We start from the raw sequence: 21,310 nt of genomic DNA, 5'->3' as shown, positions 1-21,310 counted from the left end.
TAGACAAACCTTTGCTAGAAGTTACAGACCATCTTCCACGCTGTAAAACAGAGGGCCAAAAAAAATCTACAAATCGCTGAAAAATAACCAGACTGCAATCTAGCCACTAGAGGGAGCCATCCACTGACAGTAAGGAAGGACAACTCACCTTTTCCTTAGAGTGAATGAAGGTCTCCAGGACAAATGAGGTGCTAAGCTGTAACCAAGGAGGAGAAGTGTGAGAATGGAAAGTATATTCAAAGTGGAAAGATGAAGCCATAAATAAATCTGTGAAAAGTTCAAGGACTTTCAAATGAAGTTCTATGGTTGAGAATAAGGCTTTAGTGGAGTGCGGTCGTACCTTGGCAGTCATGAGGGAGATGGGTTTGGGGTCTGGTAAAGTGCTAGGGATGCTGCTGCAAAGCTGCCACATGAACCTGTAGGTAAGAGTACAGAGTGAGTCACAACACTGATCACAGACCAGTTTTTATCCACCAAGGCAACACTTCATCCTACATAACTTACACCATGTTAACAGATCAAAACCGTATTCATATTTGAATGGATATGAGCTTTAATTGAGCCAGTACTTCATAAGTAAAATCGATTTAGTTATACATTTCAGGGTCAAGTCACGGGCACACAAGCAAAGTACTCTTAACATACGTTCTGAATAATATCACATCTGCATTCTAGCTTCAGAAAAGGTACAGTCATGACGGCTAGTACAAAAATGTGTCACTTACCCAAAGTATGTGTGCTCGAAAATGTTTTTGTCCTGGAGAAATTGCATGTTGTCTTGCCAAATCCACTGAGTAGAGAAAATAAAAGAAATACAGAATAAGTATTTCAAAGTTTTGAGAGAATAAAGAAAGTGAGAAAGGAGAGTGCTATGAGATTGTAACCAGCCGGGTACCTCGAGTAGATCTGGAGAAACGTCGAAGTTGAAGTCTTTGCCATTTTCCTCCTCGAGCTCCACTCTCTTGTAGAAAAGCATGTAGGCACTGTGGGTCTGGAGGGAGACACACGTTACAAACTGTCAACTTTAAAACCCATCATTTTATTCAACTAAATTTCACTTTAGAAAATTATTATTATTACTTTAGGAAACTGACCTTCTCAAAGGAGAAGTCCATGAACTTGTCGGTGACCGAGTCGTATGTTTTTGTCTAAAAGACATATGATAGTGAGACGAAACATTTCAATATTGAAAAGTATAAATGAACAGGAAAACACTGGAGCTTTGTCTTTATTTTAGGATTTACCGTCATCTCTCCGCCGAAGCACTCGGAGGCTAGCTGGGCTGAATCAAACGGCTTCACCTCGGCATCGTTGAATAGGTACCTGAGAAAAGCAAATTAAGTTAGAGACCTCTTTTTTAATATTCTGATTTCAATACTAGAGCCAGAGATATTCTTCACCATTTGTTATTCTTGTAGGCGTGCGGGTTGACGATGTCTCGGATGAAACTGTAGTAATGGCCGCCGTCCGCCGTGCCTGTGTGCACCGTGACGCCGATTAGGTCGTACTCGTAGCTCTCCGCCACCTTAGCCCCACCCTCCTCCCGGAAACCTGTAGTAGGATATAGTGGACCACATCAATGAGCAAACCCATTCCTCCTATTATTGGTTGAAGGTATGCTGGTTGCTCCACCTAGCTTGCCCTCTGATAGGCTAGGTGGACCTGACGAAGATATCAAGAGGATCAAAACTTCTCATATCGGCGATAAATCACCGCGGAGCATTAGATACGACATTGTTTTCAAATATTCGTTTTTCCTATCCAGGACCTGCACATTTGTCCTTTTTCTACAGACTATGAAAAGGGAATTCTCCTCATATTGCTATTCAACCCGATTTCAAATACACCAAATAGACAGCATAGTGACACGTGAATTTAGTACAGGGCCTATGGAGAACCAATCAGGTGGTTGGGGGTCTGTCGGGAACAGGAAGTGACGCGTACCCTCTTTCCTGTCGCCCTTGGCCATGAGGAAGTCCTCAGTGTAGGGGGTCATGTCGAGACGCAGGGGGAAGGAGAAGTGCGTGTTGACCTTCTCCTTCATCATGGTGACCATGTTGAAGGTGTAGCGCATGGTGTTGAAGCTCAGGATGCGAGGAAGCTTCTTGAAGCAGGCCCTGGAAAGGAGCAGGATGGAGAAAGGGAAGGGAGATTAATATAAGCACAGGTCTTGGACAAAAAAAGAAAAGAAAAAGAGAAACTAGAGATGTCAATAACAGTTATTTCTTCAAATCGTAAACCAACATCAACTGGTGGGAAACCAGCTAACCATTCCAAAAATGTCTAATATACAACTACCACCTCCAATGTATTAGGTTCTGCTGATTTTCAGGAGAGTTTGGACCAGCAGGGTCCTCCTCGGGAGGTTTGAGTCGACTCACCTCTTCTCGGCGCGTACTTTCTTGCCACACTGGGAGCAGGTGTACATGTTGTCCCCCTCCAGAGTGTCCTTGATGGTCACCTCGTCCAGAGATTCCTGAGGAAACACCAAGACACACCAACGTCTCTAGCAGCATGCCAAGCAGTACTGTACGCCCACAAGAACGAGGAGCGTAGAACATACACCAGACTAACAGAACACATAGGATGACTTGAGGAAAAGTTGCCATTTCCCAGAGTAGAAATTCCAAGCTGAATAGAAGGCAGCAGTGTGATACTACAGCGCTATGAGATTTGAGACTTGTGATTGGAAGGTAAATCCCAGTCTATAACACTTGGTTGCACTTCTAAACCAAGTCAACGATGCTGATGGCGATGTGCTTACGTAGATGTTCTTCATGTCGGCCACCTGGCACCTGACTGTGTAGAACTCCTCGGCTGTCTGACTCACGTGGTCACAGTCCTGTTGGACGGAGAAAATGAGTTGAATGAGAATGGCTTCACGCACACACACACACACACTCCAACACGAACGCAATAAACACACGTAGGGCGATATTTTGCAGTGAATTGTTGTAGCGCAAAAGGAATTGTGCAAAGCACAAAAAAGACGGTAAACCTCGTTATCTCGCAGTGTGATTTATAGCGGTTTATAATGAGCTTTGCACTTTACACAATTCTTTTGCACTACGGAAATGTTGCCGGTAAACATTTAAAAGGAGTACAGTGATTCTTACCAGCGAGACCACATTGTTGGTGATGACGCCACCAAAGAGAGTCTTCACTGTGTTTTTCAGGTCCTGGGACATCTCCTCTATCTTGGTGATGAGGTCGGTGAAGAACTCGGTCATGTCCTTCTGCTCGCCCGTGTTCAGGGGCTGCTTGTCCATGGTGTAGGTCTTACAGAACGGACGGGGGTTGTACGCCTTCCTCTCGCTCTCCTGGAACCAGGGACGGAGAGAGGAGAAGAATTAGCCAATGGAAGAAAGGTGGAGCGGAGCAAAATTGAAGTAGCAGTGTCTCTACGGGGACAATGTCTGGTTGTTCTTGTCAACGGACTGAGGCGATAGAGAGTGTTGTGACAGACGGCTGGAGGAGAGAGAGCGGCTGCGTACCATGAGATAGGTGAACATCTTCTGGAGCTCCAGTAAGGTGGTCTTGTGCTTAATCTCCTCTGCGTACTGGGAAAACGCTCGTTAATAAACAACATTCACAACTTCAACATCAAAGCATTCTTCAGGTGGCAGAGGGAGTGAAATAGCATGTGTGGGATGAGCGTTCATGCGCAAAATGGCTGCCGCGTATCATCCAGATGAGTGCCCCACACACACACACACACACACACACACACACACACACACACACACACACACACACACACACACACACACACACACACACACACACACACACACACACGTGGATGAGGTGAAATTGCCCCATACAACCTAAAGCATTGTGAAAAAGGAACCATTGTAATATCATCCATTACAATCACTAATAGAGAGAGAGAGAGAGCGAGAACAAGACAGGAAAAAAACAAAGAATGAAAGAGAGAGGTGTAAGAAAAGCAAGAGGGAGAGAGGTACGATAGGACAAAGAGAGCGAAAGAGGAGCACAGTATTTAGAGGACCGACCTTCGCAGTGAAGACAGCCTGGCGTGCCTCAGGGATCATGTAGAGCTGTTGGATAGTGGAGGCCAGGTAGCAGGTGGCCCCCAGGTTAGTGAGGCCCACAAAGCGACACTCGGCACGCACGTCATCGTGGGGCCAGTAGTCCCACTTGTACGGGGCGTGAGAGGCTGGGGGGGGGTAGAAATGTCAATTGAATTAACTAAACACAAATCTTCATATCTTTCAGGAGTCTAATAGAATATACTGGATATAAGATGATATGTTTGATGATGCTCAAACATGTACACTGGATCCTAATCACATCATTTATAATGGGACCTTGAACTTAATAAACCAACTTGCTCCGCTCATTTGATCCGGTCATGGAAATCCACGGAGCAGACATTACCAACAGGAACGCCTGACTTCAACGAGATGCTATTTGGATGTTTAAAACCAGCGTATTGTATTTATACTCCCTCACACCCCCCCACCTCCCCCCCAAAAAACAGCTAGGCTCAGTTTAGGGACAAAAACTATTTTCAGTTTGGTCAGCCAGCACAATGTCGAATTCAATACCCATTGTATTCCCTTGGGCCCTCCCACCAACGAATTACTCTCACTGACAAATATTCCTACTAGCATTTTCAACGGTTCCTAAAGGTTCCTCTCACTCTGCATGTGCTGGGACATGACCCAGTTGTGAAGCAGCCTGTAGTTCTCCACCGAGCCCTTCACCGTCTCCACCAGGAGGTCGTAGGCGGCGGCGCGGGCCGCATGCGACTTGCACTTGGGCTGGGCGCGGTCGGCCAGGCTGGGAAGGAGGAAGAGCAGGTTGTGGACGTCGCGCAGAAACTCCTGGCCCTCGCGGGAGAACTTGAAGGGGGGCTTGTGTTTGAGGACGCTGGTGGCGAGGCGCAGGAGGCCCGTGAGACCGTCGTCCTCGATGGCGCCGTCCTGCTGGTCCAGGATCTCACGGCTGGGGAGCGGGAGAGCAAACTTTATCGTAGAACTGGTTTAAAAACAGTCTTGTCTTGTGTATTTGAGCTGGCCTTCATGCTCCAGCAAGAATGTGGACAACGCAAGCAAATCACATAAAATATCTAATTCAAGAGAGACCTGGGTTGATCCTATTTCCAATATAGTGCACTACTTTTGACCCGAGCCGACGGTCCATCAAAAGGTAGTGCACTAAATAGGCAATACGATGCCGTTTCAGACGCCGAACTGGTCTTGGATTCATCTTGGACTCACCTCCGGATGCAGTCGGCCAGGTGTCTGGCTAAAGCATCCAGGTCCAACAGAGTGGTTTGGCTGGCGTCTTTGACGTGGATGTTGTCGATGAGCTTGCACAGCAGCCAGAAGTACTCTTTGCAGCCCGTCCTCAGCACGGGCTCCTCTTCATAGTCCTCCACCTGAACACATGAGCACATCAGCTACAGAGCCCCTTCACTCATATTAGGCATCTGTAACGTGACCTAGGAATTGAATAACCCACACTGAACACATTTGTTTTAGTCAGTATACAGTACAACAAAATTGTGCTTGTGTGCGTCTATGTTTCTGTGAGTGCGTGTGTATACATGCATGTGTCTATACGGGCAAGTGTGTATGTGTGCTGTACCCACCCGCAGTGGTTTGAGGGCCTGTGCGTCAGGGAGGAACTTGAGCAGTGTGGAGGCGGCCAGCAGCAGGAAGGACCTGTTGATGGACTCTCCTCCGTCCAGACCAGACAGGGACAGCTTGTACAGGCCGTTACACGCCTCGTGACGCACCGCCGTCTGAGAAGGACGAGACACACGTTAAAAACGCAATACATTCCTCTATTTGCATTTCTATTTATAGGATTCTGTGAGCCAATTGATCCGTGTGACCTTGGTAACAACATCAAATAGAGGAATGTGTCGTGTTAACGTGAGTGGCTTTTGTTACCAAAGTCACACGGATCAATTGGCTCACAGAATCGTTAGTATTTCAGTGGCATCAAAATAGGAAGTGAACAAATCGCAGTATAGCTAGATTCTTTCCAGAGACAATATTTTTGGATGGAAATACCCACAAATGTTACACTGAAACAAATAAAAGTCATGTTTTTAGGTAGGGGGAAGAAAAGCAAGATGAAGACAATGCTAGATAGCAGTTGTTCATCGTCTCATGATATTCTCCCCCAGATCTCACCTCCGGCACCAGCAGGGTGAGCTTCTTGAGCCAGTCGTGGAGGTGGTCGCTGTCGGCCAGACTGGACTTGACCGTAGAGCAGCAGTGGGCCCAGCTCACCAGCAGCCACATGGAGTAGTGGGTCACTGGTACATAGGAATAACACATTAGACATGTGAAACTACTGAGAACAATGTTCTTAAGCACAAACAGAATGGACAGGAGGCTATGAAAGTTGTCCTGTCAGAGCAAAACGTGTGTGTGGGAAAAAAAATCTGTGAGGCTTTTCATGTAGATGAACATTATTTAAGAATACGTAAGAATGTTGCTCACCTTCATGACGGGACCGGTGATCTGACTGGGCCTTCAAAACTCTGCAGGTGAGACAGGAAGTAAACATAGTCAAGATAGGTTGAGGGAAACCTTCAGTACAAAAACATTTCACACCGATATCCATGTCCATACAACAAGAAAAATTACAATGGATGCCAAACACATTCCTTCAAATCCAATCATTTGTTATCCTTCAAATTCAAAAGCCTTTATTGGCATGGAGAGTGTGACCACATGCATTGCGCCACACCAAATACACTAAGTAGTTAAGTACTACATACTAGTGCGTAGTGTGACTATTGAAACATAGGCCTCGTCTTCGGTGTTCGCTCACCTGTGTGCTAGGTTGTCGTAGGTGTAGGCCACGTTGATCAAGCGCTGGATCAGGTTGGTGCCTTGGACAAGGCCTAGGAAGACCTGACAAGAAAAAAAAGGATGGTTTATCAAGTGTTTAAGATAGAAATAATTAACCATGGGGATAGTTCTGAAGTTCGTGTAGAGGCCAAGACACCACAGGGAGGGAAGTACAGAGAAACAAAACAGCTGCGAGCAATAGCAGACTGCTCCAGAAGGGAAGGAGAGCAAATAGCAGACTGCTCCAGAAGGAAAGGAGAGCAAATAGCAGACTGCTCCAGAAGGAAAGGAGAGCAAATAGCAGACTGCTCCAGAAGGAAAGGAGAGCAAATAGCAGACTGCTCCAGAAGGAAAGGAGAGCAAATAGCAGACTGCTCCAGAAGGAAAGGAGAGCAAATAGCAGACTGCTCCAGAAGGGAAGGAGAGCAAATAGCAGACTGCTCCAGAAGGGAAGGAGAGCAAATAGCAGACTGCTCCAGAAGGGAAGGAGAGCAAATAGTAGACTGCTCCAGAAGGGAAGGAGAGCAAATAGTAGACTGCTCCAGAAGGGAAGGAGAGCAAATAGTAGACTGCTCCAGAAGGGAAGGAGAGCAAATAGCAGACTGCTCCAGAAGGGAAGGAGAGGAAATAGCAGACTGCTCCAGAAGGGAAGGAGAGGAAATAGCAGACTGCTCCAGAAGGAAAGGAGAGGAAATAGAAGACTGCTCCAGAAGGAAAGGAAATAGAAGACTGCTCCAGAAGGAAAGGAAATAGAAGACTGCTCCAGAAGGAAAGGAAATAGAAGACTGCTCCAGAAGGAAAGGAGAGGAAATAGAAGACTGCTCCAGAAGGAAAGGAGAGGAAATAGAAGACTGCTCCAGAAGGAAAGGAGAAGAAATAGAAGACTGCTCCAGAAGGAAAGGAGAAGAAATAGAAGACTGCTCCAGAAGGAAAGGAGAGGAAATAGAAGACTGCTCCAGAAGGAAAGGAGAAGAAATAGAAGACTGCTCCAGAAGGAAAGGAGAGGAAATAGAAGACTGCTCCAGAAGGAAAGGAAATAGAAGACTGCTCCAGAAGGAAAGGAAATAGAAGACTGCTCCAGAAGGAAAGGAGAGGAAATAGAAGACTGCTCCAGAAGGAAAGGAGAGGAAATAGAAGACTGCTCCAGAAGGAAAGGAGAAGAAATAGAAGACTGCTCCAGAAGGAAAGGAGAAGAAATAGAAGACTGCTCCAGAAGGAAAGGAGAGGAAATAGAAGACTGCTCCAGAAGGAAAGGAGAAGAAATAGAAGACTGCTCCAGAAGGAAAGGAGAGGAAATAGAAGACTGCTCCAGAAGGAAAGGAAATAGAAGACTGCTCCAGAAGGAAAGTAAATAGAAGACTGCTCCAGAAGGAAAGTAAATAGAAGACTGCTCCAGAAGGAAAGGAAATAGAAGACTGCTCCAGAAGGAAAGGAAATAGAAGACTGCTCCAGAAGGAGAGCAAATAGCAGACTGCTCCAGAAGGAGAGCAAATAGCAGACTGCTCCAGAAGGAAAGGAGAGCAAATAGCAGACTGCTCCAGAAGGAAAGGAGAGCAAATAGCAGACTGCTCCAGAAGGAAAGGAGAGCAAATAGCAGACTGCTCCAGAAGGAAAGGAGAGCAAATAGCAGACTGCTCCAGAAGGAAAGGAGAGCAAATAGCAGACTGCTCCAGAAGGAAAGGAGAGCAAATAGTAGACTGCTCCAGAAGGAGAGCAAATAGTAGACTGCTCCAGAAGGAGAGCAAATAGTAGACTGCTCCAGAAGGGAAGGAGAGCAAATAGTAGACTGCTCCAGAAGGGAAGGAGAGCAAATAGTAGACTGCTCCAGAAGGGAAGGAGAGCAAATAGTAGACTGCTCCAGAAGGGAAGGAGAGCAAATAGTAGACTGCTCCAGAAGGGAAGGAGAGCAAATAGCAGACTGCTCCAGAAGGGAAGGAGAGCAAATAGCAGACTGCTCCAGAAGGGAAGGAGAGCAAATAGCAGACTGCTCCAGAAGGGAAGGAGAGCAAATAGCAGACTGCTCCAGAAGGGAAGGAGAGCAAATAGCAGACTGCTCCAGAAGGGAAGGAGAGCAAATAGCAGACTGCTCCAGAAGGGAAGGAGAGCAAATAGCAGACTGCTCCAGAAGGGAAGGAGAGCAAATAGCAGACTGCTCCAGAAGGGAAGGAGAGCAAATAGCAGACTGCTCCAGAAGGAAAGGAGAGCAAATAGCAGACTGCTCCAGAAGGAAAGGAGAGCAAATAGCAGACTGCTCCAGAAGGAAAGGAGAGCAAATAGCAGACTGCTCCAGAAGGAAAGGAGAGCAAATAGCAGACTGCTCCAGAAGGAAAGGAGAGCAAATAGCAGACTGCTCCAGAAGGAAAGGAGAGCAAATAGCAGACTGCTCCAGAAGGAAAGGAGAGCAAATAGCAGACTGCTCCAGAAGGAAAGGAGAGCAAATAGCAGACTGCTCCAGAAGGGAAGGAGAGCAAATAGCAGACTGCTCCAGAAGGGAAGGAGAGCAAATAGCAGACTGCTCCAGAAGGGAAGGAGAGCAAATAGCAGACTGCTCCAGAAGGGAAGGAGAGCAAATAGCAGACTGCTCCAGAAGGGAAGGAGAGCAAATAGCAGACTGCTCCAGAAGGGAAGGAGAGCAAATAGCAGACTGCTCCAGAAGGGAAGGAGAGCAAATAGCAGACTGCTCCAGAAGGGAAGGAGAGCAAATAGCAGACTGCTCCAGAAGGGAAGGAGAGCAAATAGCAGACTGCTCCAGAAGGAAAGGAGAGCAAATAGCAGACTGCTCCAGAAGGAAAGGAGAGCAAATAGCAGACTGCTCCAAACGGAAAGGAGAGCAAATAGCAGACTGCTCCAGAAGGAAAGGAGAGCAAATAGCAGACTGCTCCAGAAGGAAAGGAGAGCAAATAGCAGACTGCTCCAGAAGGAAAGGAGAGCAAATAGCAGACTGCTCCAGAAGGAAAGGAGAGCAAATAGCAGACTGCTCCAGAAGGAAAGGAGAGCAAATAGCAGACTGCTCCAGAAGGAAAGGAGAGCAAATAGCAGACTGCTCCAGAAGGAAAGGAGAGCAAATAGCAGACTGCTCCAGAAGGAAAGGAGAGCAAATAGCAGACTGCTCCAGAAGGAAAGGAGAGCAAATAGCAGACTGCTCCAGAAGGAAAGGAGAGCAAATAGCAGACTGCTCCAGAAGGAAAGGAGAGGAAATAGCAGACTGCTCCAGAAGGAGAGGAAATAGCAGACTGCTCCAGAAGGAAAGGAAATAGAAGACTGCTCCAGAAGGAAAGGAGAGGAAATAGAAGACTGCTCCAGAAGGAAAGGAGAGGAAATAGAAGACTGCTCCAGAAGGAAAGGAGAGGAAATAGAAGACTGCTCCAGAAGGAAAGGAGAGGAAATAGAAGACTGCTCCAGAAGGAAAGGAGAGGAAATAGAAGACTGCTCCAGAAGGAAAGGAGAGGAAATAGAAGACTGCTCCAGAAGGAAAGGAGAGGAAATAGAAGACTGCTCCAGAAGGAAAGGAGAGGAAATAGAAGACTGCTCCAGAAGGAAAGGAGAGGAAATAGAAGACTGCTCCAGAAGGAAAGGAGAGGAAATAGAAGACTGCTCCAGAAGGAAAGGAGAGGAAATAGAAGACTGCTCCAGAAGGAAAGGAGAGGAAATAGAAGACTGCTCCAGAAGGAAAGGAGAGGAAATAGAAGACTGCTCCAGAAGGAAAGGAGAAGAAATAGAAGACTGCTCCAGAAGGAAAGGAGAGGAAATAGAAGACTGCTCCAGAAGGAAAGGAGAGGAAATAGAAGACTGCTCCAGAAGGAAAGGAGAAGAAATAGAAGACTGCTCCAGAAGGAAAGGAGAGGAAATAGAAGACTGCTCCAGAAGGAAAGGAGAGGAAATAGAAGACTGCTCCAGAAGGAAAGGAGAGGAAATAGAAGACTGCTCCAGAAGGAAAGGAGAGGAAATAGATGGGAGAGAAAGAGGGTGCAGGACATTCTTCTACTTTCTACAGAAATGTATCCTTTACTACAGAAATTAAGTAAAAATGACTAAATTAAAATGTTTTATTCATCTTTTATTACTAGTTGCTTAATCTGGGGTTATTATACGTTTGTATTTCCTGTATCCTGCACATAAAGAGTTAAGGATGGCAACTCCCCACCCAGTGGTTAGCATTTAGCTGAGGACCAGTGTACCTCTGTGAGGCGGGGGATATGCAGGCCCTTGCCGTGGTCGCCGGCGGACTTGCGGGACTTGCCAGGCCAGGCCCTTTTGCGCTGGCTGTCGGTGAGGCCCGACCAGGAGAAGACGTCAGGGTAGGCTAGGTCCAGGTCGGCCGGGTCCACCGCAAACTGGCAGATGAGCTTAAGCAGGCAAGCCAGGCAGTCCAACAACCACTGGAGGAAAGAGAGAGATATGACCTATGTTAAACCTCAACACTAACTACAAAATATTGTCTTAACAATTGACTTAGTTTTATATCTGTCCCAGTCATTCCCCCCATGTTTTAATATATTATTTATGATTGTCCACTTTGAAATGGGATAAAAATCGGCAACTCAGAAAGCAGTTTTCAATGTGTGAATAACTCTTTTACAGATTCATTACCACGCATATGACTAATGTACTGAAACTTAATTTAATTTAATCTATACAACCCATTCTATCCATCTCCTCCATGTATTATAATGTGGTTCTGATCCACCTACCACTGTCCAAGACTCCTGGTCCTTGGGCTCCAGAATGGCAGAGTTGAAGATCTCCAACAGCAGCTGAAGCCCTCCAGACGACACAAACTGTAAAAAGAGAGCGAAAACCATGAAATGGAGTTGATTGATAAGTGGTTTGTATAAGGGTGTACAGTTTGGGAGTGAGACAGTTTAAAAGAGGCGTACCTTGCAGCTCCAGGAGTTCTTACTGTTCTCTATCTGGTCCTCGCTGGAGTCGTCAGAGTCCGGGTACAGGTCACTGTAGCTCCCCTGGACACAGACGGACAACACAGGGGTCATTCATACGCGTGTTTGAATCAGTGAGCAGAGCGAGGGTGTGCATACGACTGTGAGTGAGTGAGTGAGTGAGTGAGTAGAGTAGAGTATGTATGCATGCATGTATGCATGTATGTATGCATGTTGCCCCAGTAGTACCGTGGATTCCCGGTGGATGCGTCGGTTGGGCTTGCCCAGGGCCTCGATGATCTCCAGGGCGTACAGCAGCTTGTGGGGGCTCTTGATCCTCAGCAGGTCCTTCCAGCACAGACCCTCGCCTCCCTACGGACAGACAGAACACACATGAGACAGGACGCATATCTTTACGCTGTCATTCATGTCCATGTGTTTGATTGGTGTGCAAAGTGGGTCAGAACAAGCACGCCTCATTGAACAAGTCAACTAATCGGCAGGCCATTGATATGTTGAATGAAGTGTGTACGTGATGGGCTGGAACAAAAATGTACACTCCTGGGGCCCTGGGAATGTTTAAGAAATACTAGTAGAAACGAATGAGCAGGATGCAAAGGGATGAGCAGGCCTGGTGGCAGGTGCCCAACAGTATTGGGGAAGTGTGTCAGTGAATAGATTAATGTTCGACAGCGCATGGGGGCGGGCGGGCGACAGCGCATGGGGGCGGGCGGGCGACAGCGCATGGGGGCGGGCGGGCGACAGCGCATGGGGGCGGGCGTGTGAGAATAGGTGACATACCGTGTCATCGGCGATGTTCTGGAAGGCCAGCAGCATATTGGGGCAGGTGGGCAGCAGCATGAGCAGCTCCCAGACGCGCCTCGACAGGTTCTCAGCATGGAGATGCAGCTCCTCACATCGTAGGTTCTGGAGAGCACAATAAAACACTGTATTTAGAGGTTTAAACAGAAATGCGTTTTTTTCTGCTGTCACAGTGACAGAACCCATACCGACAGAACACACACACAGGACCTGGAGCAGTCCTATAAACAGTGGTGTAAAGTACTTAAGAAAAAATACTTTAAAGTACTACTTAAGTAGTTTTTGGGGGTATCTGTACTTTGCTATTTTTTTTTTTTTGGGACAACTTTTACTTCACTACATTCCTAAATAAAATAATGTACTTTTACACATTTTCCCCTGACACCCAAAAGTACGTCACATTTTGAATGCTTAGCAGGACATGAAAATGGTCAAATTCACTCACCTATCAAAACAACAATTACATATTTACCTGGTTTATTTGATATTAATGGTTAACAATTAATATTTGACTAATAAGACATTTCTGTCCTGTTAGTGTCTGTGTTTATGGGCTCCACTCTAGTCCCCTGCAGCTAATCTGGGCGTATGGTCACCAGAGATGGCTGACAAATGAGTTAAAGACTACATTACAGAGACAAGAATGTGTTTTACTAGAAATAGCTTAGGAGTAGAACAATCCCTCATTGTCTCAAAATCATTCTTGTATCTGGGGAAAGCACGGGGGGGGGGGTTAAGACAACAACCCACGTGTGGATAACGACAGGATTGGGGGGGGGTCGACCAGCCTCATTAGTGCTATAATTAACTAAAGATGATTGTTTGAAGAAATGACCAAGTCTCTCTCAGTACTGAACTTCCACGACACATCCCTTCTGCCTCTGATCTGGCACACCCCAAATGCATCGTTTGTAAATTATGTCTGAGTGTTGGAGTGTGCCCCTGGCTATCCATACATTTTAAAAACAAGAAAATGCTTAATAGAAGGAATTTGAAATGATTTATACTTTTACTTTTGATACTTAAGTATATTTAGAACAAAATTATTTGGGACTTTTACTCAAGTAGTATTTTACTGGATGACTTTTACTTGAGTAACTTTCCATTAAGGTATTTATATTTTTACTCAAGTATGACAATTGGGTACTCTTCCACCACTGCCTATAAACACATCCGAAGGCAGGCACACACTCATAGTCAATACCTCATTTTGACTGAAGTAATTGTTTTAACGTTCTGTTCTGGTCAGATCAGGTGAGTGTTAGATGTGAGGAAGTGAAGAGGGGGGAGAGAGAAAGGGGAGATGGATAAATGCATGCAAAAGAGACAGAGTGAGTGAAGTACAAACAGCACACTGGATAACCCCTCTCTCAGAGTCCCTGTGAAGGGAGAGACTATCGACAGCGCTGACCGCTGAATGACTTTGCATTTCAAAACGAGACAGCTCCCGCTGCTGTGACTAAAATATACTCGTTGACAGACGAGCGCCTTGCATCGTACGTACAACGCCTTCCAGGGATTCAGTCCCAAATGGCACCCATTCCCTACACAGTGCACTACTTTGCATCTATTCTCTATATGGTGCACTACTATCAACCAGAACATATGAGCCCTGGTCAAAAATAGTGCACTATAAAGGGAATATGGATGGCATTTGGGACACAGACCTGCAGTACGTTTTACTGGACTATCAAACGACTGCCAGAAGACGATTGGACAGTCGTGATGCATTATGCATCATGCACCTGGAAGGAAGAACCTCATTTATATTCTGGAAGGGATATTTGTTCAAAGTCTATTTGACATTTAATCAGATGGAGAGTATTTCGAGTCTGGTTTCTATCGAGCCGTTTCCAAGCTGCTTTTTCAAAAGCTCTGTTACTTTCTGATTTCCTTAGCTAGATTATTAAGGGCATCTAATAGACGAAAAATGTTAGGAATATACAATGAAACCCATCCCCAAACATACACACAGATGGAGAAGCGAAAGGGAATCACCCACTCTTCCCCCAACATACAACCGCCTCACACACACACACACACACCGACCGTCCTGCCAACCCCCTTTGTTCTCCCCGTACACACCATGGGACTGTCCAGGGCTCCCTCTCCCAGAGCTCTGGGGAGCTTAAAGCAGGCTGGTATCTCACACACCCCCGACATCCCCTCACACACAGCCCTAACCCATGCCCCCCCCCCACACACTCTCTCCATGACCCACCTCGGGGCTGTCTCCCAGGGCACTGGGGGGTTTGAAGCAGGCCAGCATCTCCAGCAGGTCGAACAGGGTGGTGAGGTGGGGCTCCTGGAGCAGCAGTAGCATGGGGATGTGCTCCTTCTGGGGCGGGGGGAGACACGAGGCCGGGAGCTGCACCCCCTCGCCCTTACGCTCCCGCCGTGGGGCGCCCAGCGAGACAAACACCATCTGTAAATGAGGGGAGGGAGAGGCATGAGTGCAATAGATAGGGGGCCAATCACAGGTTATAGGCACTGCGGCTTTTAAAGGTAACGGTCCTGCTTCGGCAGAGAACTCCTTCGCTTAAACGCTGCATATGTCGGCTCAATCCGAAATGGCCTTTAAAAGCCGTAAATGCATAATAACCTGCGATGGGATTGAATCCCGGCTCTAGTGTGTGAATGTGTACACCTAAGTGCAGACTGCCAAGTGTGTGTAAGTAGTTACCTGCATGTCTTTGAAGCCCAGCTCATGCAGGGTCTTCTCATCGTAGTCCGTGGTGAGCTCATGGCCAGAGGAGATCATTCTGACCGGACCCATCAAACCACCTGAAGGAAACACACGCGCGTTAGAAACAGACTGTCCAAACACCCAACAAGAAAAGTGGATTCTGATTCATTAACTTGGTCCTTTCCCTTAGTGAATAACCATGACTGAAATCTGAAAGGACTACAGAGAAACGGTGTACGCCTTCCTTCTGAGGGGAGTACTTCAATAAACCAAAGGAAGCGGGCATTTCTAATTTTTATTTATTTATTTCACCTTTATTTAACTTGGTAGGCAAGTTGAGAACAACTTCTCATTTACAATTGCGACCTGAGGCGGTAAGGAAACCATTCACTGCATAAGAAGTGTCCTTTGGGACAAAGATCTAATTGAATTCAATTCAATTGAATTCAAGACTACTGAGACAGGCCCTAAAATACTGCTACAAAATACACTGTGCGATCAGTGATTACTTCAAAACGGAAGGATGCAACAGCCTTCGGGAGAATCTCAATCGCGTTTCTTTCATTCCATCCAATCGCATACTCATCCCCTCCTCTTCATCCAATTGGTTTTAAAAAGGCGAGGAGGGGACGCGAGGAATCAGGGAAAAGCAACCGAGACTCCCCATTAGTATTGGCGCTACACTGGATCAGGGGTCAAAAAGGTGAGAGACCTGGGAAGTCCCCCTGGCGGCTGCTCTGTCCAAACTCCTGCAGCTGGGCCTGTTGGTTCATCTGCTCCTTCTGTAGGTTCTCGTACCAGTGGGTCACCTCGGCCCGCAGGTCTGCCACCTGGTCACTGGGGTACATCTCGATGGTCATCTGGTACCACACACACACACACACACACACGAGAGAGAGACAAAGGCAAGTGGCCAAACAGACACACAGGCGCACAAACAGGCACATACACACACAGAAAAGGTGTGTTAGAAAAACATCCTCACAAACATCTAGAATGAGAACACAGCATTCACAGTAGTATCAAAACAGACATTTCTATTCCATAAAAGCATGAAATTAGCTTGCACCAATCGTTTCCATTCATTTTGACATCGTGGCCTGAAAATGTTTTCCCTAACACCACAGAACACAACAGCAACAAGAGCATTTGAGTGTGCCAATCTACCAAGGGTTAATAATTAAGTACCAAGATGCTGGGTACTTTCTTGGGTACCTTGTCGGGCAGGCCGGCGGGCTGGCATACGATCCTCAGTGGCAGAGACTGCTTGTCGCTCAGCGCCTTCAGGTGGCTGCTGATGCCCGTGCCCTCGATCTGCCACTGACGCAGATGGTACGCAAACCTGGCGAGGGGGCAGGAGACAAAGAGAGTGTTGGGGGGGCAGAGAGAACGGGAGAGAGCGCCATAGAGACACGCGGTTCTTAGCGCTGGTCACTCTACTAGGTGAGTCCGTAATATGGTTTAGGATAAGCAGTGTTCTGGTTAACTTTAGAGGTTCAGGGCTTAAAGTACACAGGTTGAGAGGATGGAGATGAGGAGCGTGTGAGTTTCTCTGTGTGTGTGTGTGTGTGTGTGTGTGTGTGTGCTCCCTACCGGCGTCGGAAGGCCTCCAGGTGGGTCTTGAGCATGAGCAGGCCCCTCTCGATGACGGTGAGGCTGGAGTGGGCGTCCTTCTCCAGGTTGGCTGAGGTCATCATCAGGCTCTCCATGCACTTACTGATGAACTCCTGCTCTTTCTCCAGGCCTGTCTTACCAGCTGGGGGACGGAGACGGACACGCAAACAGAAAGGCAGGCACACACACACGGAATCGATATCGGTCAAAATCGTAAATCAGTAGGTCATGATGGCCACGTTGAAATAAGCCTAGCGTCAACACAAACGTCTAAAACCACTCGTTCAATATAATGACTATAAACTAGGATGTTCTGGATCCAACCCCTGGATTTAGGCGTACTGCTGTGGACAGGGTTTCACTTAAGTTTTTCGCAATATAAAACAAGGATGAAATGGTAGAGAAATACTACTACTAGTCTTCAACCATGTACCAGCTACCAACGGAGGTCCACTGACCGTTGATGTAGTAGGAGTTGATGTACTGGATGGCAGCGCGGCTGATGTCGGCGGACTGGGCCCTGAGGGCAATACCCCACAGCTGGTCCATGCCACACAGCTACAGAGAGAGAAGGGGTCAAAGGTTAGAGGTCATAGACAAGTGTTGACAAGGTGACAACTAGGGCTGGGCGATATGATCGTGTGACGATAGATGTTTTTCTATCGTTTCATATTATGGGCTGCGGTTTTTTCGTGTCGCAAATCACACTCTTTACTAACGGTCGACCGATTAATCGGCATGGCCAATTGATTAATTAGGGCCAATTTCAAGTTTTCATAATCGGAAATAGGCATTTTTGGACGCCGATTACAATGCATTCCAAGAGGAAACTGCGTGGCAGCCTAACCACCTGTAATGCGAGTGCAGCAAGGAGCGAAGGTAAGTTGCAAGATAGTTTTTTTACAAGGTAAGTTTAATGCTATCTTCACATAATCACTAGTTAACTACACATGGTTGATGACATTACTAGGTTAACTAGCTTGTCCCATGTTGCATATAATCAATGCTGTGTCTGTTAATTTATCATCGAATTACAGCCTAATCCGCCAAACAGGTGATGATTTAATAAAAGCAAACGTTGCACGAATGTACCTAACCATAAACATCAATGCCTTTCTTAAAATCAATACAGAGAAGTATATTTTCTTAAACCTGCATATTTAGTTAAAAGAAATTCATGTTAGCAGGCAATATTAACTAGGGAAATTGTGTCACTTCTCTTGCGTTCATTGTACCAGAGTCAGGGTATATGCAACAGTTTGGGCTGCCTGGCTCGTTGCGAACTAATTTGCCAGACTTTTACATAATTATGACATAACATTGAAGGTTGTGCAATGTAACAGCAATATTTAGACTTAGGGATGCCACCCGTTAGATCAAATAAGGAACAGTTCCGTATTTCACTGAAAGAATAAACGTTTCGTTTTCGAAATGATAGTTTCCGGATTTGACCATATTAATGACCAAAGACTCGTATTTATGTGTTAATTGTATTATAATTAAGTCTATAATTTGATAGAGCAGTCTGGCTGAGCGGTGGTAGGCAGCAGCTGGCTCATAAGCATTCATTCCAACTTCACTGCGTTTGCCAGCAGCTCTTAGCAATGCTTGAAGCACAGCGTTGTTTGTGTGGTTTGGGTATGAAAAGTCTGACACGGACCAGAAAATCTTCCTCTGCAAAATATGCCACAGGCTTGTCCCAACAACCACTAACCTCCTTTACCACCTACGCAAAAAAAATCATGTGAAACAGTACGGAGTGAGTCTACAGATGAGACCCAAAAAAGTACAGTCGAGTGCTCAAAACAAACCACCGACTCAGAAGTTGCAAGAGGCTTTTGCCCACGGCACACCATATGGCAAAGAATCACGAAGATGGAAGGAGATAACAGCTGCCGTTACAACTTACATCTACAAAGACATGGCCCCAATTTACACATCGAGAAACGGGGGTTTGGTGAGTTGGTGCTAACACTCAACCCAAGGTACCAAATGCAAATTGATACGTATTAATGCCAAAATAACATGCAAAACAGGCAAGCAGCTAAAAATATAATATATTTTAGCAATTCAATTACTTTTGATACTTAATTATATGGAAAACCAAATACTTTTATTCCAAGTAGAATTTTACTGGGTGACTTTCACTTTTACTTGAGTCATTTTCTATTAAGGTGCACAGTTTCTATTAAGGTGCACACACCTTAGCCAAATACATTTAAACTCAGTTTCACAATTCCTGACATTTAATCCTAGGAAAAATGGCCCTGTCTTAGGTCAGTTAGGATCAGCACTTTATTTAAAAAATGTGAAATGTCAGAATAAAGTAGAGAGAATGATTTATTTCAGCTTTTATTTCTTTCATCACATTCCCAGTGGGTCAGAAGTTTACATACACTCAATTAGCATTTGGTAGCATGGCCTTTAAATTGTTTAACTTGGGTCAAACATTTAACTTCGGGTAGCCTTCCACAAGCTTCCCACAATAAGTTGGGTGTATTTTGGCCCATTCCTCCTGACAGAGCTGGTGTAACGGAGTCAGGTTTGTAGGTCTCCTTGCTCGCACACACCTTTTCAGTTCCGCCCACAAATTTTCTATGGGATTGAGGTCAGGGCTTTGTGATGGCCACTCCAATACCTTGACTTTGTTGTCCTAAAGCCATTTTGCCACAACTTTGGAAGTATGCTTTGGGTCATTGTCCATTTGGAAGACCCATTTGCTACCAAGCTTTAACTTCCTGACTGATGTCTTGAGATGTTGCTTCAATATATCCACATCATTTTCCATCCTCATGATGCCATCTATTTTGTGAAGTGCACCAGTCCCTCCGGCAGCAAAGCACCCCCACAACATGATGCTGCCACCACCGTGCTTCACGGTTGGGATGGTGTTCTTCGGCTTGCAAGCCTCCCCCTTTTTCCTCCAAACATAACGATGGTCATTATGGCCTAACAGTTCTATTTTTGTTTCATCAGACCAGAGGACATTTCTTCAAAAAGTATGATCTTCATCCCCAAGTGCAGTTGCAAACCGTAGTCTGGCTTGATTATGGCGGTTTTGGAGCAGTGGCTTCTTCCTTGCTCAGCGGCCTTTCCGGTTATGTCGATATAGGACTCGTTTTACTGTGGATATAGATACTTTTGTACCTATTTCCTCCAGCATCTTCACAAGGTTCTTTGCTGTTGTTCTGGGATTGAATCTCTAGGAGACAGAACGCGTTACCTTCCTGAGCGGTATGACTGCTGCGTGGTCCCATGGTCTTTATACTTGCATACTATTGTTTGTACAGATGAATGTGGTACCTTCAGGCGTTTGGAAATTGCTCCCAAGAATGAACCAGACTTGTGGAGGTCCACCATTTTTTTTCTGAGGTCTTGGCTGATTTCTTTAGATTTTCCCATGATGTCAAGCAAAGAGGCACTGAGTTTAAGGTAGGCCTTGAAATACATCCACAGTTACACCGCCAATTGACTCACATGATGTCAATTAGCCTATCAGCAGCTTCTAAAGCCATGACATGATTTTCTGGAATTTTCCAAGCTGTTTAAAGGCACAGTTAACTTAGTATATGTAAACTTCTGACCCACTGGAATTGTGATACAGTGAATTATAAGCGAAATAATCTGTCTGTAAACAATTGTTGGTAAAATTACTTGTGTCATGCACAAAGTAGCTGTCCTAACCGACTTGCCAAAACTATAGTTTGTTAACAAGAAATGTGTGGAGTAGTTATAAAACGAGTTTTAATGACTTCAACCTAAGTGTATGTAAACTTCCAAATTCAACTGTATATTTACTTTGTTCGCAACTATAGTTGAAGTGTTTTCTATTTACCTTACTAGATTTTATACATGCGTATTTTATATTTTGCTACATGCTTAATAGAAAATTTGCACAAAGGTTCTAAATAAAAGGAAAAACAATCAAATATGAGTAAGTACCTTTCATTTACTGAGTTTAATTCAAAATGTAATAAGAAATAGGCCTTTACATGTGGTCATTTTACATATGCTATTTATAAAATGTACAGAAAATGTCCTACATCGTGATATGTATCGTTATCAGGATATGAAATGACCTATATAAGACTTTGGCCATATCACCCAGCCCTAGTGACAACATGGTTCAGTGAGAGGTATGACGGGCCTGGAAGTTAGCAAACTCAGACAACAAACTGTGTGTTTTTGTGTGAATAAAAAAGTGTGTGTGTATATGAGCAACTGTACTTGTGTGTGTGTGTGTGTGTGTCCCTATGTGTGTCTTAGTTTGTGCTTGAATCCTTCTCTGTAATGTGATTTGTGGATTGAAACATTTGAAGTGTGTGTGTACCTCGCAGTTGGAGCCGCTGTCATAGGCGCTGGTGGCCAGACGGGCCAGGTTACAGAGATGCTGGAAGAGGTTGAGGCCCGTCATGCTGATGGTCTCCGGCTTCAGCTGGGGCATCTGAGGAAACACAGGAGGTATTAAAAGGACA

General features: G+C 45.7%; 1 protein-coding gene across 7 annotated transcripts in view; it reads right to left on the bottom strand.

Moving 5' to 3' along the window:
* Window positions 1-21,310, bottom strand: part of LOC106564875 (ubiquitin carboxyl-terminal hydrolase 34) — a 72,893-nt gene that overhangs the window by 22,084 nt on the left and 29,499 nt on the right. For 5 of the 7 annotated variants that reach the window (XM_045691277.1, XM_045691278.1, XM_045691279.1 and 2 more), the window contains exons 22-52: window positions 21,166-21,279; window positions 17,294-17,393; window positions 16,815-16,977; window positions 16,410-16,563; window positions 15,934-16,081; window positions 15,219-15,319; window positions 14,757-14,960; window positions 12,515-12,640; window positions 11,963-12,085; window positions 11,714-11,797; window positions 11,528-11,614; window positions 11,015-11,215; window positions 6,817-6,899; window positions 6,483-6,523; window positions 6,171-6,295; window positions 5,621-5,773; window positions 5,247-5,407; window positions 4,667-4,971; window positions 4,017-4,180; window positions 3,495-3,560; window positions 3,117-3,320; window positions 2,765-2,842; window positions 2,382-2,476; window positions 1,945-2,117; window positions 1,401-1,551; window positions 1,245-1,323; window positions 1,095-1,148; window positions 896-991; window positions 726-790; window positions 341-416; window positions 149-196 (exon numbers count right to left, since the gene is read on the bottom strand). In XM_045691277.1, the coding sequence (XP_045547233.1) occupies window positions 149-196; window positions 341-416; window positions 726-790; window positions 896-991; window positions 1,095-1,148; window positions 1,245-1,323; window positions 1,401-1,551; window positions 1,945-2,117; window positions 2,382-2,476; window positions 2,765-2,842; window positions 3,117-3,320; window positions 3,495-3,560; window positions 4,017-4,180; window positions 4,667-4,971; window positions 5,247-5,407; window positions 5,621-5,773; window positions 6,171-6,295; window positions 6,483-6,523; window positions 6,817-6,899; window positions 11,015-11,215; window positions 11,528-11,614; window positions 11,714-11,797; window positions 11,963-12,085; window positions 12,515-12,640; window positions 14,757-14,960; window positions 15,219-15,319; window positions 15,934-16,081; window positions 16,410-16,563; window positions 16,815-16,977; window positions 17,294-17,393; window positions 21,166-21,279 (3,822 nt within the window). The remainder of the gene's footprint in view (window positions 1-148; window positions 197-340; window positions 417-725; window positions 791-895; window positions 992-1,094; window positions 1,149-1,244; window positions 1,324-1,400; window positions 1,552-1,944; window positions 2,118-2,381; window positions 2,477-2,764; window positions 2,843-3,116; window positions 3,321-3,494; window positions 3,561-4,016; window positions 4,181-4,666; window positions 4,972-5,246; window positions 5,408-5,620; window positions 5,774-6,170; window positions 6,296-6,482; window positions 6,524-6,816; window positions 6,900-11,014; window positions 11,216-11,527; window positions 11,615-11,713; window positions 11,798-11,962; window positions 12,086-12,514; window positions 12,641-14,756; window positions 14,961-15,218; window positions 15,320-15,933; window positions 16,082-16,409; window positions 16,564-16,814; window positions 16,978-17,293; window positions 17,394-21,165; window positions 21,280-21,310) is intronic. The other 2 variants (XM_045691280.1, XM_045691281.1) reach the window with 1 other exon arrangement.

This window comes from Salmo salar, chromosome ssa12 (assembly GCF_905237065.1).
Source record: "Salmo salar chromosome ssa12, Ssal_v3.1, whole genome shotgun sequence".
In the NCBI taxonomy this organism is placed as follows: Eukaryota; Metazoa; Chordata; class Actinopteri; order Salmoniformes; family Salmonidae; genus Salmo; species Salmo salar.
The sequence above is the reverse complement of the archived record's forward strand: the minus strand, read 5'-3'. Positions and strand labels throughout refer to the sequence as shown.